Below are 15,843 nucleotides of genomic sequence, written 5' to 3' on the forward strand. Positions count from 1 at the left end.
TTTTTTCTGCTTTATTTCCCCAAACCCCCCCTGTACACAGTTGTATATCTTAGCTGCAGGTCCTTCTAGTTGTGGGATGTGGGACGCCGCTTCAACGTGGCCTGACGAGCAGTGCCATGTCCGCACCCAGGATCCGAACCCTGGGCTGCTGCAGCAGAGCATGCGAACTTAACCACTCGGCCACAGACCCGGGCCCTGATCATTTCTTTTTCTGTGCAGACACGTGTTAGACTGATTGTTTTCTTTTTTTAGAGGGGGAGGATTAGCCTTGAGCTACCATCCACCACCAATCCTCCTCTTTTTGCTAAGGAAGATTTGCCCTGAGCTAACATCTGTGCCCATCTTCCTCTATTTTATGTGTGGGATGCCTGCCACAGCATGGCTTGATAAGTAGTAAGTAGGTCAGTGCCCAGGATCCGAACTGGCAAACCCTGGGCTAGTGAAGTGGAGCATGTGACCTTAACTGCTGCACCACCGGGCCAGCTCCATCCACTTGTTTATGTTTTATTTTGTTGCTTATGCTTTAGGGTGTCTTACCAAAAAAATCATTACCAAGACCCATGTTAAGGAGCTTTTCCCCTATATTTTCTTCTAGGAGTTTTATGGTTTAGGCCTTTAATCCATTTAGAGTTAATTTTTGTGAGTGGTGTGAGATAAGAGTCTAGTTCCGTTCTTTTGCATGTGAATATCCAGTTTGCCCAGCGCTGTTTACTGAAGAGAACTTTTCCATTGAGTAGTCTTGGCTCCCTTGTCAGATATTAGTTGACCATATATGCATGGGTTTATTTCTGGGCTCTAGAGCCTATTGCATTGGTCTATGTGTCTGTTTTATGTCAGTACCCTAGTGATTTGATTACTGTTGCTTTGTAATACAATTTAAAACCAGGAAGTGTGATGCCTCTAGCTTTGTTATTTTTTTCTAAGGATTTCTTTGGCTATTCAGGGTCTTTCGTGGTTCCATATGAATTTTAGGATTGTTTCTTCTATTTCTGTAAAAAATGCCATTTTTATTTTGATAGGGATTGCATTGAATCTATGGATGGCTTTGAGTAGTATGGACATTTTAACAATGTTAGTCTTCCAGTCCATGAACATGGGGTATCTTTTCATTTATTTGTCTTTAATTTCTGTCATCAATCTTTCATAGTTTTCAATGTACAGGTCTTTCACCTACTTGGTTAAATTTATTTCTAGATATTTTCTTGTTGTTGCTGTTGTAAATGGGATTTTTCAAAAAAAATTCTTTTTCAGATAATTCGTTGTTAGTGTGTAGAAACACTACTGATTTTTGTGCATTGATTTTGTATCCTACAACTTTACTGAACTTGTTAGTTAGATCTAACAGTTTTTTGATGGAGTCTTTAGGATTTTCTATATATAAAATCATGAAATCTGCAAATAGAGACAATTTGACTTCTTCTTTTCCAATTCTGATGCCTTTTATTTGTTTGTCTTGCCTGATTCCTCTGGCTAGGACTTCCAGTACTATGTTGAATAGAAGCGGTGAGAATGTGCACCTTTGTCTTGTTCCTGATCTTAGAAGAAAAGCTTTCAACCTTTCACCATTGAGTAAGATGTTAGCTGTGGGCTTGTCATATGTGGCCTTTATTAGGTTGAGGTGTATTCCTTTTATTCCCAATTTGTTGAGAGGTTTTATCATGAATGGATGTTGAATTTTGTCAAATGCTCTTTTTTCGTCTATTGAGATGATCATATATTTATCTTTCATTCTGTTAATGTGATGTATCACATTTTTTGATTTGTGTGTGTTGAACCGGTCTTGCTTCAGAGGGATGAATCCCACTTGATCACGATGTATGATCCTTTTAATGTGCTGCTGAATTCAGTTTGCTAGTATTTTGTTGTGAGATTTTGCATCTCTATTTGTTAGGAATATTGGTCTATAGTTTTCTTTTCTTGTAGTGTGCCTATCAGCCTTCGTTATCAGGGTAGTATTGGCTTTGTAAAAGGAGTTTGTGAGTGTTCTCTCCTCTTCATTTTTTTGGAAGAGTTTGAGAAGAATTAGTGTTAATTCTTCTTTAAGTATTTGGTAAAATTCGCCAGTAAAACAATATGGTCCTGGTTTTGATTACTGATTCAATCTCCTTACTCAGTATTGGACTGTTCAGGTTTTCTGTTTCTTCATGATTCAGTCTTGGTCGGTTATATGTTTCTGGGAATTTATCCATTTCTTCTAAATTGTACAGTTTGTTGGCAGATAGTTGTTCATAGTAATCTCTTATGATCCTTTGTATTTCTGTGGTATCAACTGTAATGTCTTCTCTTTGATTTACAGTTTTACTTATTTGGGTCCTCTCTTTTTTTCTTTGTTAGCATTGCTAAAGGTTTGTCATTTTGTTTATCTTTTCAAAGAACCAACTCTTAGTTTTGTTAATCTTTTCTATTGTTTGTCTCTTCTCTAATTTACATATTTACCAAATATATATATATATATATATATATATATATAGTATATACATATACACACACGCACACAATATACATCATATATGAGGATATATATGAATTTTTCTCTTCTACATTCCTCTACAATTGAAAATAATATGTGTTAATAGTAGTTAATCATATATATCAGTACTTAAATTAGAGGTATAAACATCACCCAGTGGCCTAATATCAGAGCAGATGTAACAGCCTTACATAGCCTTCTCTAGCAGCTTCTATAATAGCATAAGGTCTAACCCTACAGTAATTCCTTTTCTGAGTGATCCCAGACAAATACAGTATTTTTCATCATTTTGGAAATGTTCTCAGTCATCATCTTTTCAGATATGGCTTTTACTCCATTTTCTACCACCTCTACTTTTTTAAAAATTCTTTTTTGTGAGGAAGACTGGCCCTGAGCTGACATCTGTTGCCAACCTTCCTCTTTTTGGAATTGAGATGTGTTTCCTGAAGGCATCATATTGTTGAGTCTTGTTCTTTAATCCATCTTGCCACTCTGTGTCTTTTTATTGGAGAATTCAGTCCATTTACATTTAGGGTGATTATCAATATATGAAGGCTTAATGCTGCTATTTTATTTTCCAGTTCTCCTGCATTTCCTTTGTTTCTCATCCTGTGTATTTTGGTCTACCAATCGAGTTATGAGTTTTTTATGTTGTGTTTCTTTGTTTTCTCCTTATTGATTACTTGTGTCTCTCTTCTGTTTTTTTGTTTAGTGGTTACCCTGAGGTTTGTGTTCAAGATCTTATGGATAAGATAGTCCTTTTTCCTGGGCCAGCCCAGTGGTGCAGTGATTAAGTGCACACATTCCGCTTTGGCAGCCTGGGGTCCACCAGTTCGGATCCTGGGTGCAGTCATGGCACTGCTTGGCAAGCCATGCTGTGGTAGGTGTTCCACATATAAAGTAGAGGAAGATGGGCACGGATGTTAGCTCAGGGCCACTCTTCCTCAGCAAAAAGAGAAGGATGGGCAGCAGATGTTAGCTCAGGGCTGATCTTCCTCAAAAAAAAAAATAGCCCTTTTTCTGATGGCCTCTAATTTCCTCAGACTAAACCAATTCAGTCCCTTTCCTCTTCCTCTCCTAAGTTGTTTTTCTCACATCTTATTCCATCTTGAGTTATGAGTTTGTGGTTAAAATGACAAGATTATCTTTGTTTTTGGTCTTTTCCTTCCCTTTGTCTTTAATGCTATACTTGAGTATTTGCTTTCCTGCTCTGATTTTGTCTACCTATTTAACTCCTTACTCTGTGCTTTGTAACCCCTTTCTCACCCCCCACACCCCACATTTTTCAGGTATGAGGGCCTTCTTGAGGATTTCTTGTCAGGGAGGGTGTCATGGCTACGAACTCCCTTGACTTAGGTTTGTCTTGGAAAGTTTTTATTTCTCTATCATATCTGAAGGATATTTTTGCTGGATAGAGTATTCTTGGCTGAAAGTTTTTGTCCTTCAATGATTTGAATATGTTATTCCAGTCTCCTAGCCTGTAAGGTTTCTGCAGAGAAATCTGCTGAAAGTCTGATGGGGGTTCATTTGTAGGTTATTTTCTTCTGCCTTGCTGCCCTTAGTATTCTTTCTTTGTCATTCAGTTTTGCCAGTTTCACTAATATATGGCTTGCAGTAAGTCTTTTTACATTGACATATTTGGGAGATCTGGTGGCCTTTTTCACATGGATTTCCTTCCCTAGGTTTGGGAAGTTCTCTGCTATTATTTCTTTGAATAAGCTTTCTACTCCATTCTCCTTCTCTTCTCCTTCTTGAATACCTGTAATTCTTATGTTGCATTTCCTAAGTGAGTCGGCTATTTCTTGGAGACTTTCTTCATTTCTTTTTAGTCTTAGTTCTCTCTCCTCCTCTATCTGGAGCATTTCAACATGTTTATCTTTGATTATGCTGATACACTTCTCTATGGTGTCTGCTCAAGTGTTCAGGGAATCCATATTTTGTTGTATTTCTTCCATTGTGTCTTTCATCTCTTAATATTTCTGATTGATTCTTCTTTATAGTTTCAGTCTCTTTTGTGATATAGCTCCTGAACTCATTGAATTGTTTCTCTACGTTCTCTTTTACTTCATTGAGTTTTTTGATGATAGCTGTTTTGAATTCTTTGTCATTTAGATTACATATTTCTGCATCCTCAGCACTGATTTCTGGGTACTTGTCATTTCTCTCTGGTCTAGAGATCTAATATAATGTTTGATATTGCTAGAGGGAGTGGCTTGGTTCTTTTGCAGCCTGGCGTTATTTGGTCACAGATACTGCCTATCACCACTGGGTGGGGGTCAAGAGCCACGTATCCTGAGCCCTCTGCCTTCAGCCAAAATCTCAGGGGCTGGAGCCACGCTGAGCCGGTGGAGGGAGGGGCACTTTCTCTTGTGTGCTCTTGGGGTTTTCTCCCTCTGCTCTCCTGGGGTGTTGGCTTGATAAGGTCGTCTCCCACGAAAGCTTTCACCCTGGTAGAGGGCTTCCCTTTAGGCTGCAAGGGCCCTAGGGAGTCCTTGAAGTTCCCACAATGGAACATCCCCTCCCCCGTTCCTTCCCTCTAGGAGGCCTCCTGCAGTCGTGGATCGCAGTCTTTAGGGGAGGGAGCGAAGATTTCTCTTACCCCGTTCCACCTCCGAGGGGGGCTCCAGCCTCTCCGTCCTCCGTTGTATGGCTGCATGGATCTCTCTGATGTTTTTTGTGTTGAGTTTGGATGTCCTCTGTTGGAGTGTGGATTTTTTTGTTGTTGTATATGGGTGGGGGAAGATTTATGACAGACCTCACTCCACTGTGATGCTGATGTCACTCCAATCTTCCTCTTTTTGCTTGAGAAAGTTGTCACTGAGCTAACATCTGTGCCAATCTTCATCTATTTTGTGTGTGAGACACTGCCTCAGACGGCTTGATGAGCGGCTTAAGTCTGTGCCCAGGATCTGAACCTGCAAACCCTGGGCCACAGAAGCAGAGCACATGAACTTAACCACTATGCCACTAGGCTGGCCCTTACCACCTCTACTTTTGAGACTTCAGTTTTATGTATATGAGACCTTTTTTCTTTATCCCTTTTTGTCTGTTTTTTTCTCAGGTGTCTGTTTCATTCTTAATTTTTTCTGGCCTATCTTTTATTTAACAAATTCTTTTCAGCTCTCTCTTACCTGCTTTTAAATCCATTCAGTGAGTTCTTAATTTTTGTTGCTATAGTTTCTTTTCTAGAATTCTTAATTGGTCCTCTTTTTAGTAGTTCTTTACTGAAATTTTTAATTTTTTCTTAGTCTAAACCTTTTAAGGATAGTTATTTAGAAGTCTGTATCTGATACCTCTATTATCTAGATTTGCCGAAAATCTTTTTATGTTGTGCATTGTTTCTTTTGACATTCACTAATGTGGTCTCCTTTCCTAATGTGCCTGATTGTTTTTGCTTGAGCGCCAGACATTGTATATAAAAAGTTGTATATGTAGGGGCTGGCCCCGTGGCCGAGCGGTTAAGTTCGCGTGCTCTGCTGCAGGCGGCCCAGTGTTTCGTTAGTTCGAATCCTGGGTGCGGACATGACACTGCTCATTAAACCACGCTGAGGCAGCGTCCCACATGCCACAACTAGATGGACACACAACGAAGAATATACAACTATGTACCGGGGGGCTTTGGGGAGAAAAAGGAAAAAATAAAAAAAAATCTTAAAAAAAAAAAAAATGTTGTATATGTAATTTGAAACCTTGAATTACATTATGTCCTGTTAGAGAGTTACTCTGACAGGTAACTAGGGGTATTAGCAAATCCTATTTGCTTTAATCCAATTTCACACATTTGGATGGTTCAAAGCTAGGATTCAGTCCCCCAAAAGCTGTCTATTTCTAGTTTGTGCTTATTCTTAGAATGTAGCACTGGAAGGTCCCAAATCAAAGTATATAATAGTGTTTACAAGATTACCTTTCTCCCCTTTTGTCCTCCTAGTCCTGCAAGATACAGGAAGCCTTCCTGTCTGTATCTCAGCCACTTCTTCTAGAGAAAAATTACCCCAAATGCTAAGTTATGTCTCTGTGTTTCCTCTCTTATTTGGATCTTTGTTCTGTAGTTCTTCCCTGTCTGTTGGCTCTCTGATGCCTTCATTTAGATTTTTAAAAACATATTGTCCAGCTTTTCTAGTTCCCTTTAGCTAGAGAGAGGTAGAGTAGAATTTTTGTTGGGGTAACTGTCACTTCTCTTTTGTCCCTTGCTGTGTGTGTTGTGGGGTTAGACTTGTCTCCCCATTTCTTGCTATGTGAAGTTCCCAATGCTTCACCACAATGTGTCTTTTTTTCTGCAGAGTTACTGTCAGCTGACAATTGGTGGTGCTGATATAAAGCATTGTAGTATGTAGGGTATGTATTGGCAGAAGATGCAAGAAAGCTGCATCTTGCAGCTATGGGAAAACAAGGAAGGGTTCCTGGAAGATTTCTTTAAACATTAGTACAGAGAATGTGCATTTAGATAAGGAGACTGCATTGACTAGGCTGCCCCAAGAAGGCTGTCTCTGTTGCATGAGAAGGGCTTCATCCAAAAGTGGGGTATGATTATGCTGCTAGAGGGATGTAAAACAGTGGCCCAAAGCAGAGAGAAAACTGCTGGAAAATACTAAGTCAGAAGAAGCCCCAATTGGACAATCCGTGTAGAGAGAGCCTACAGTACAGTCATCAGCATCTGTATGTTCCCAGTTTAAAGAAGTAATGGCCAAGACTTCCTTTTTCAGTTCCCACTGGTGTGTAGTCAGTAACTTAAACTCATTTTCATTCTTCTCACTCCCTTTTGTTACCATCACCATCACGAGAGTGAGTACAAATGAATGTGATAGGAAGAAGTGGAAGAGGGAGAGAGAAAAAGAGCGAAAAAATCACAGTTCACTTGCCTGCAGTTCACAGCAGGTGGGTGGCAACTTCACCTGAGTGTTGAACTGAACTAAACTGATAATGATATTTATATGTGATTGAATATACAAAAGACGATGTAGGTTGAAAGGGAATGAAAAAAAATCTGATGTGGCCAGAGAAATGATTAGAAAAGATAGAGGCATCATTAAATGGCAAACCGTAGCTTTTCTTTCTCACTTGGAAAGCAAAGTCAGTATCACCACTGGTTAAGCTGTTTGATTAGCTCTTTGGCTGTATCTAGACTGCTATTAAGTCCACCTTTCATGTTTTTCTTTTCAAGATCTCTTTTTGATTGATCACTGTACTTGGGTTTAAACATCCTGTTCTTGTTATGTGGCTGTGAGTCCTTCCTTTATTTTTCTGAAGACCTTAAATATATTTATTTTGTGATTCTTTTCTGATTGTTCTATTATTTATATTTTCTTGGGTACAATTTATTCTATTTGTTGGCTTTATTGGGTTCATTTGTTGACATTCCTTACACGTTTTCTTATTCCTGGTTGTGAGTTTATCATATACAGAGTACTTTTCCCAGTGTCTCGATCTGGGATTGCTCTCACTAGGATGGCTACTTCCCTTTCTTTGTGGTGTGTCTTATGGCGCCTGACCAAAGAGAATTTCCTTTCTTATTTTTAATGTGGTTATCTATTCACTAATCTATATTTTCCATTGTTAAAATATAATTTCTCCAGATTTTATATGGAGAGGAGGTAATTTCTCTTATCTTGAAATGAAGAGTCTAAATTCTTTGATATATAATACCTAGAGCAAGTATAACAGTATTTCTCTTAGCAAATCATTAAGATTTGCTACTCTCTCATAAACTCTTTAGGCACATATCAGCATTGTTTTTAAAGGACCCAAATCTCTTACACAGAATAGAGCAATTAATATGGTGGCTATGATGGTGGTTATGTAAGAAAAAATACACGCACATGGACAAGAAACCTGCCAAAATGGAAGGTGGTAAACTTATGGATGACTTTTTTCTCTTTTGGCATTCCAGAATTTCAGTATTATTATATTGTTTTTTAAAGAGGACATAATTTTTGATTATATATTGTAAATAACTTTAAAAAACATATGGCTGAGGCCAGCCTGGTGGCATAGTGGTTAAGTTTGCACACTCCACTTCAGCAGCCTGGGATTTGCAGGTTTGGATCCTGGGCACAGATCTATGCACCACTCATCAACCCGTGCTATGGCAGCATCCCATATACAAAGTAGAGGAAGAGTGCCACAGATGTTAGCTCAGCAACAATCTTCCTCAAGCAAAAAGAGGAAGGTTGGCAACAGATGTTAGCACAGGGCCAATCTTCCTCACCCCCCACCCCCCAAAAAAATCACACAACTTATGCAGACCCATGTTAGAGTACCCAATTGCCTAGGACAGAGTTAAAACTCCTCAGCTAGATATCCCCAAAGCTTTTCACAGTTATGTTCCCAAATTGCCTCTCTTCTTATCTACCTCCATTTTCTTATTCCTATTCTAGTCCAGTCTTGTCCCCCATCCTTGACATAGGTGCTGCTAATTTCTGCTATATTTTAAAGATTGAAACACATTTTTGCAGGGTTGTTTTTCTAGGTACAGGAAACTGGTTCTACTGTTCCATTCTTTTACTGAGTTTCTTTGGGATCCTGACTGCCTACTCTACATTGCTGTTGGTGAGTAATGTTTCCCATTTCTCCCACCCGCTTCCTGAGTAGCCTCATGAGGTGCTCCAGTCGTGGGATGGGACCTAATTGGTCCTGGGAGCCTCCAGAACCTAAGATCACTCTTGTTTTATCAGAGTTGGGGTTTACATCAGCTGCTTGAATTTTAGGCATGATGGATAGATGGAGGGAAAAAAGTCTTGTGCTGTTAAAGGATGTGTCTTACCACTTTGACCCTTTGAATGAGTGGCAGAACCTCCTTTTTCTATTCCCATGTTTCATAGCCTATTTTATGGTTCATTCAGTATTGTCATTTTAGACACTCACGGCTTCACACTAGCAGTACTTATACACATTGAACTACCTCATTTGATATCCCACCTCCTGAGAATCAGTCTTTCTGGGCCTTACAAGTTAGCTGGTTTTTTAAACCTGTTCTGATGTGCAAGTGCTAGTCCCCTAGTCTAGGTGCAAAGTACATTTTAGCAGAAGTCTTTTGGCAATAGTGACTCTGCCTCTATTTCCTAATAATGTCATGGAGTGTGAGAAATTCGGGCCAGGCAAGAGAAAAGTCTGTGGAAGTGGAAAGCTTATGGGAGGATAACTTTCAGGTCAGTGGAGTTTTTATATGTATCTTTCTCTGATTTCAAAATTCCTTGTCCCCACTGATTTCTTGTCTGATACAGAAGAACCCAACTCCTAAATCAGTTGCCATTTGCATTAATTTTTCTTTCAATAAAATTTATTAATCATTACATGAATAATAAATATTGAGTATACAGAGATCAACAAAACACTTGCAGTTTCTGTTTTCATGCAGAGCACATCAAAGAGATAGGTATGAGCTATAAAGTTACAATAGTCCCTTAATTCAATGAGTTTGCAATCTAGTAGGGTGACTAAGTCATAGACAAAAATAATTAACACACGCAGAGCATTATAATTGTCATTAGAGAGGCCTAAATAAAGTTCTGCAAGGGTTCTGAGAAGGAAGAGGTGATTTCCAGCCAAGAAGATTAGGTAAGGCTTCTTGAAAGAAGTGGCATTGGAGTGGGATCTTGAAGGGATGTTGGATTTGGACATGTGTATATGAGGATAGGGAAGAACATTCCAGGCTGTGGGAACATCATAACAAAGTTGGCAAGTTAGAAAAATATGGGGTGTGACTACATAAGAAAGAAGGGTCAGTTCTGTTAGCATGTAGGGCATAATGAAGTATTAATGGGGACATGGCTAAAAAGATAGGCTTGTGGCAGATTTTGGAAGGCCTGGAAAGTAAGGCTAAGACATTTGGTATAAATCAGATTTCTTTTTTAGGAAAATCATCCTAGAAGTTGTAGTATGGAAGGTGCCTTTAGGTAGAGAGACCACTTAAACTTTTCCTTTTAATGGGGAAAAAGTAGATGAAGGATATGCTCTGGGCCAGACTCTGCCCACTGAATTATAGTGCTTTCATCCATAATAAATATGAAATGGTTTAATTAGCTTCTAAGGTGGGAATGAGTTCTAGTGTCCAATAAGGCAATGTATTTTAATAAACTTTCTACTTTACCATACCTCTTTTTGGATTCATTCAATGACAACAACAGTGAACAAAGAGAGAGACCTAGGTTCTATTTCCAGCTCTATCTTTAGGTTACTTTGTAGCCTTGGTCAAGTCATATAACTTCTGAGCCTTAGTTTCTTTTCTTTCAAGTGAGAATAATAAAAATATTTAATAAAATGGTATTTTATAGGGCTGAGTAAAGAACAAATGAAATCATACACATAAAACTATTTTGATAAAAAGGTAAGTGTCTTATACATTCAAACTCTCAGTAACATTCTAAGCATCTGAGGACTCCAGTTTTCAGTTTCCAACTCCACACTGATTTGGTGACTGACTGGATTTAGATTCCTATCTAACTGATATTTATTGACTGAATACCAGTGTTAATGATGGTGAATAACAGTTGTAACAACAGCACTGGTTCCTCGAGAAAGAGCTTTTAAATGACCATTGGAAGAGCTGGCCCCAGACCTCTGTTCTCTCACAAGTGGGTCTAAGTAATACCAGGAATGAGATCCATCACAAGGAAAAGAAATTGGTAGGAACTTCAGGTAGGGTATCAGTGTGGTGATTGTTATGAAATCCCAGAGAAGGTAATAATTAGCTCTTCCTGAGCGTGCTGGTGAAAGTTACAATAGGAGGAATTTAAACTGGCTTTGAAGGGTAAGTGTCGTGGAGAGGGAGAGCTTTTCAGGCAGAGGAACAGCATGACAAACACCCGGAGGCTGAATAGTGCAGGTATAGCAAGAAGTGAATGTAGTGCTAGACTGTGAAAGGAATTTTGAGATACAGAACAGTGCTCTGGGCAGCAACTTGGTAATTTCAAAATAACGTCCTTTTTCTTTGCTTTTTCAGATACTTGGATTTTTGTTGATTTGGGATGGGAGGCATGATCTACAGCTGCACTGGTTTCATAAGGTAGGACATCTGAATCTTCTTAGGAGACCTTATACCAGGACTAAATGTGCCTATTTGGCACTCAGTGTTAAGTACATAGTTGCCCTTTCTTTCATTGTTCCCCTTAGAAAGAAGAGATCTACTTATATTGTTTTAACTGAAATCATTAAATTTCTAATAGATTTAACTGATTTACTGAAGGAGCTGAACCCAAACTTTATTTTTTGTAACCACTCCTTGTTAAACTCACTCCGTGACTCTGTTCTTCCTATCCCAATAAAATCTTAGGCAAGTCCCCTTACTTTCCCAGTCCTTTATAGGCACAAGAACATTCTCATTTCAGTCATTAAAGATTTCAGTTCATTGTAATAACCCAAACTCCAGTTTTATAAGACTTTTCCCCTCCTCTGTTTGGGCGTGAAATCCTGCGGTGGTGGAGAGAGCACGATGGTCCTTTACCTCTCTTCCACCAGAGGAGGGCCCGGGGAAAGGAGATCGGATGAAAGAAGACAGTCCCTCAAGGAAAGGCAGAAGGGTCATTTGGGGTTGATTTCATCAGCACCAGGTAAATGCTCAGTTGTTGGCTCCTTACCCCATGGGCTTTTTCTATGTGTATTTTCAGAGACCCTTCTGCTGAGAACCTTGACTGCAACTCTTGGTGGAGTCAATGCCTGTCTTCCTATGCTCCCTGAAATTTCTCTGTTGAGGTCCTTTTGATCTTCCCTTAGTTTGGAACCCTCTAAAATGACACCTGCATTGTTTCTCTTAAAGGATCCATATCTAGTCCCCAGAAAGCAGGCATCTTTGGACATACAGCTGTGGACATACAGCTCATTTCCAACATATCCTCCCTCATTTTGTTCTGCTATGGGTTTGAGCAGCTCCAGCCACAACCTCTTGCTTTTTTACAGACTCTTTTCAGGCATTGTTTTGATACCATTCCTTGTGTTTTCTCAAATTCAGAAACATGTCAAACTCTCTGAGAGGTCCCCTTAAATTTTCTCTTACTCAAATGAGAAGTATGAACTGGAAATATAAATTTAAGAGTTATTAGAACAGATGGAAATTAAGTCATAAGATTTTATAGGGAAAAAATGTAGATTAGAAGTGAACAAATAGGCCTTATTGAGATCACCACCTGTTTTGGAGTTGAGACACCGTGATCAGTTAGTCACTACCAAGAATCCCTATGGGTTAAACCATTCCGATTACCATTCCAGGCTTGTGTCTATTATAGAAACTGTGCTTAGCTTGCCTTTGGCAGTTGGTGCTGGTACTTAGCCTTTGCCACAGCAGGACCTGATCATTCCCTTTGAAATCTGGAAGCCAGTTTCAATGGCAGCATCTCTCACCTTTATTCAGGCATGGAGGATAGCCACTACAATGCTTTTCAAGGATTCTGACACTTTCCTCACTAGAGTGTTTTTCTGTGTCCTCCCATAGAACATGATAGGGAGTAAGTTAGCTGATCACAGGTAATAGCATTCCAGCAACCTTTTCTCAATGAATCTTTGGATTCTTTCTTCAGTATTATACCAAGAAATTGCTGGCATCTCAATTTCTTTAAGCATGGGCCACTATTGAGCCAAACAAACAATTAGAACCACTTAAAGATTGCATAATATCTGGATTCTGGTATATTGAATTCAGAATCTCTGGCAAGTGCACTTGTGTCAATAAATTTAGCCTGATCTAAAATTATTTTCTTTTCTCTTTGTCTGGCACCCTTAGGATTCATTCTCACACATATTCTACAGGGTTTTTGTCAATATAAGTTAACAAGCCTTTATCTCTTGAGGCATTCTGGGATCTAATTCCAGCGATGAGTCTGTAGGTAATGAGAAATGATGGAGGTGGAATATGAGAAGAGTTGGCATCCCCTTGGAAGGAAACTACCTTGGTTGAGCCTTCAAACCATGAAGGACTAGGCTTATCAGACTTGAAAAGAGAGACTGCTTCTATTGGCAAGGGAGATTCTGTGGGGCTTAGAGTTTCAGTTTTAGTGTACTCAGTAAACCCAGAAGGAGAGGGTTAGCAGCAGCCCATAACCCATTCCCCTTCTAGCTCGTGGTGCTCAGAAAGGAATGAATGACCTTAATCAAAACTTCTTGTAAACATGCTAATAACCCAACCTCCTGGTAAACGCACTAAAGATATTTATTAGCCAAAAATTAATGGAGAATCCTTATCTATGAAAATTTCTATCAGGATATAACCTGGTATGTTTGGGTTGCTTATTGTGAATAAACGTGAAATTTATAGATTTGTAGGGTGGGAGACATGGCTGCCTGGAGTTGTATAATTAATGGGATATAAGATAAGGATGCTCCATAACCAAAAAAAGCTCCTTCTGTGAAGCAATGTTTTGACATATTTTGCGCAAAACACACCACACATTTTAAGTCCAAGACCAAAGTGTATTGTAATATAGGAGAGGAAAGATCTTTTTATGAGTAGCTGCATTTGACAGGATCAGATTTCACCAAAGGAAAATGTTTTATCTGTACCTAATTGCCTGTATCCTTTAAATCATTAGTAAAGTTTGGTGTTGGGTAAGATCACAGAATTGCATGAGATTCATATGAGTCTGATTTGACCATTAAACCTTTATGTTGTGATATATTTGGTTTGCTAATAGGTTTTAATATTTTTGCATTTAGGTACATAGGAGAGATTGGCCTACACCTTTTCTTTCTTGTAATGCCTTTGTTGAATTTGGGTATCAATGTTTTATGGGCTTCATAAGATAAGTTCCATCTTTTTTCTATTCTCTGGAAGAGTTTGTTAAAGATTGGAAGTATTTCTTTCTCGAATGTTTGGTAAAATTAACCGTTGAAGCCAGTAAGGCCTGAATTATTTTGTGAGAAGATTTAATTATGGATTCAGTTACTTTAATAGATCCAGAAATTAGAGAAAGGAGAGAACTAAGCACTCTTTAGAGGACAACACAGATGTAGAAAAACTATACATTCAAAGGGGAAGAGATTAAAGATATGTCTTCTTGGTCTCAGTGTTCTTTCTCTATGAAATAGTGTTCTGGCAGGCAGATTTTTTCATCTGTTCAACAATGTTTATTGGATGCTTACTGTGTGTCAGACATTCTGTGAGGCAGTGAGGATATAATCATAAACAAATATTGTCCTTGACCTCATGAAGCTTATAGTCTGTTGGGGAAAACATACATTGAAAAGGAAATTGCAAAATATTAATTACTTGTGATTGCATTGAGTCATGTAAACAAGTGGTAAATATTTGTAATGGCCATTGTTAAAACTGAGTGAGAGACCCTAAGCAATATTGAGTCCCCAGGTGAGGTTAGAGATGATAAATTAGTAAAGGCATCAGACCACATAGCTGTGTAATTTTTTTCTAGCCATGCTATACAACAAAGACTTGGAAGCAAAGAAGGTGAATAATTGGATCCATCCAATATTGGGCATTTGTAAGATGGTTAGATTAAAAGGATGAGGAAATGAGGTCCTTGACATTGTGGGGACACAAGTACAATTCTCAAGGACAGTTCTGATCCAAGCCTAGTGCCTGGAAGTAAGGGGATTCTTTCTGTTTCCCTAGATCCTGACTCTGCTAGTGATTCTGCTATCCTCGTTTTTTATGTGGATTTTAAGCGTTTACTGGAAAGACAGGTGGTTGACAGCTGGGCTTTCACTGAAGGTAAGCGTCATCCTGTAGGTCTGGCCCTGTCTGTCCAGATGTGTTCAGCCTGACTTTTGGCTTCCTCCCAGGTCTTTGCTCCCTACATACACCTGAGCAGCATACCTGTGATGGTTCTCATTTCCTGGCCTGTGGCCTTCTACTTAATCCATTTGGAAAGAGAAGGTATGTCACGTGGGTGGAACCTTGCCTGATCGTTTTAACTCTGACTTTAGCTTGCATAGTCTGCTCAACAAAACACAAAATTGGTAGATAGTCACCACTGTGCCTATTTGAAATTCATTTAGCTTGTTACTCAGGCATGCTTCTTGTGGTCAAACTCACAACCCTACGTGGCCTGTCACAGCATTTCCCTGACCAAACAGGTCTTCTAAAGAGGGATTCTCCTTCTAGAAAAATAAGAATTTTCTGTGTTTTGTTACACATTGACTATCTGGGAATGGACTTGGGGGGTGGGTAGTAGAGGCCATTTTAATTTTATTTAACCAGAGTGATGGTACAAGTCACAGTTCTTTTAGTTTGTATTTATATATTATTAGTTTTAACTAATGAACTTATACTAGGTCCAGATAATCCTGGTTACGTCCTAGTAACCCAAAGCAGGCCCCTGCAGAAATGTCTACCTCTGAGGCTAGTTTCCTCTCCATTCTTTCCTCTAATATCATGGAAACAAAAGAGAATCAGAGCTATACACTAAATTGTTTTGAGAATGGAGTTATTT

At 38.9% G+C, this 15,843-nt stretch overlaps 1 protein-coding gene across 4 annotated transcripts in view; it reads left to right on the forward strand.

The window, feature by feature from the left end:
* GDPD4 (glycerophosphodiester phosphodiesterase domain containing 4) overlaps nucleotides 1–15,843 on the forward strand; it is a 121,511-nt gene that overhangs the window by 15,242 nt on the left and 90,426 nt on the right. For all 4 annotated transcript variants that reach the window (XM_023645661.2, XM_023645666.2, XM_023645662.2 and 1 more), the window contains 4 exons: nucleotides 8,923–9,016; nucleotides 11,409–11,471; nucleotides 15,024–15,122; nucleotides 15,194–15,287. In XM_023645661.2, coding sequence (XP_023501429.1) covers nucleotides 8,923–9,016; nucleotides 11,409–11,471; nucleotides 15,024–15,122; nucleotides 15,194–15,287 — 350 coding nt within the window. The remainder of the gene's footprint in view (nucleotides 1–8,922; nucleotides 9,017–11,408; nucleotides 11,472–15,023; nucleotides 15,123–15,193; nucleotides 15,288–15,843) is intronic.

This window comes from Equus caballus, chromosome 7, assembly GCF_041296265.1.
Source record: "Equus caballus isolate H_3958 breed thoroughbred chromosome 7, TB-T2T, whole genome shotgun sequence".
Taxonomy (NCBI): domain Eukaryota; kingdom Metazoa; phylum Chordata; class Mammalia; order Perissodactyla; family Equidae; genus Equus; species Equus caballus.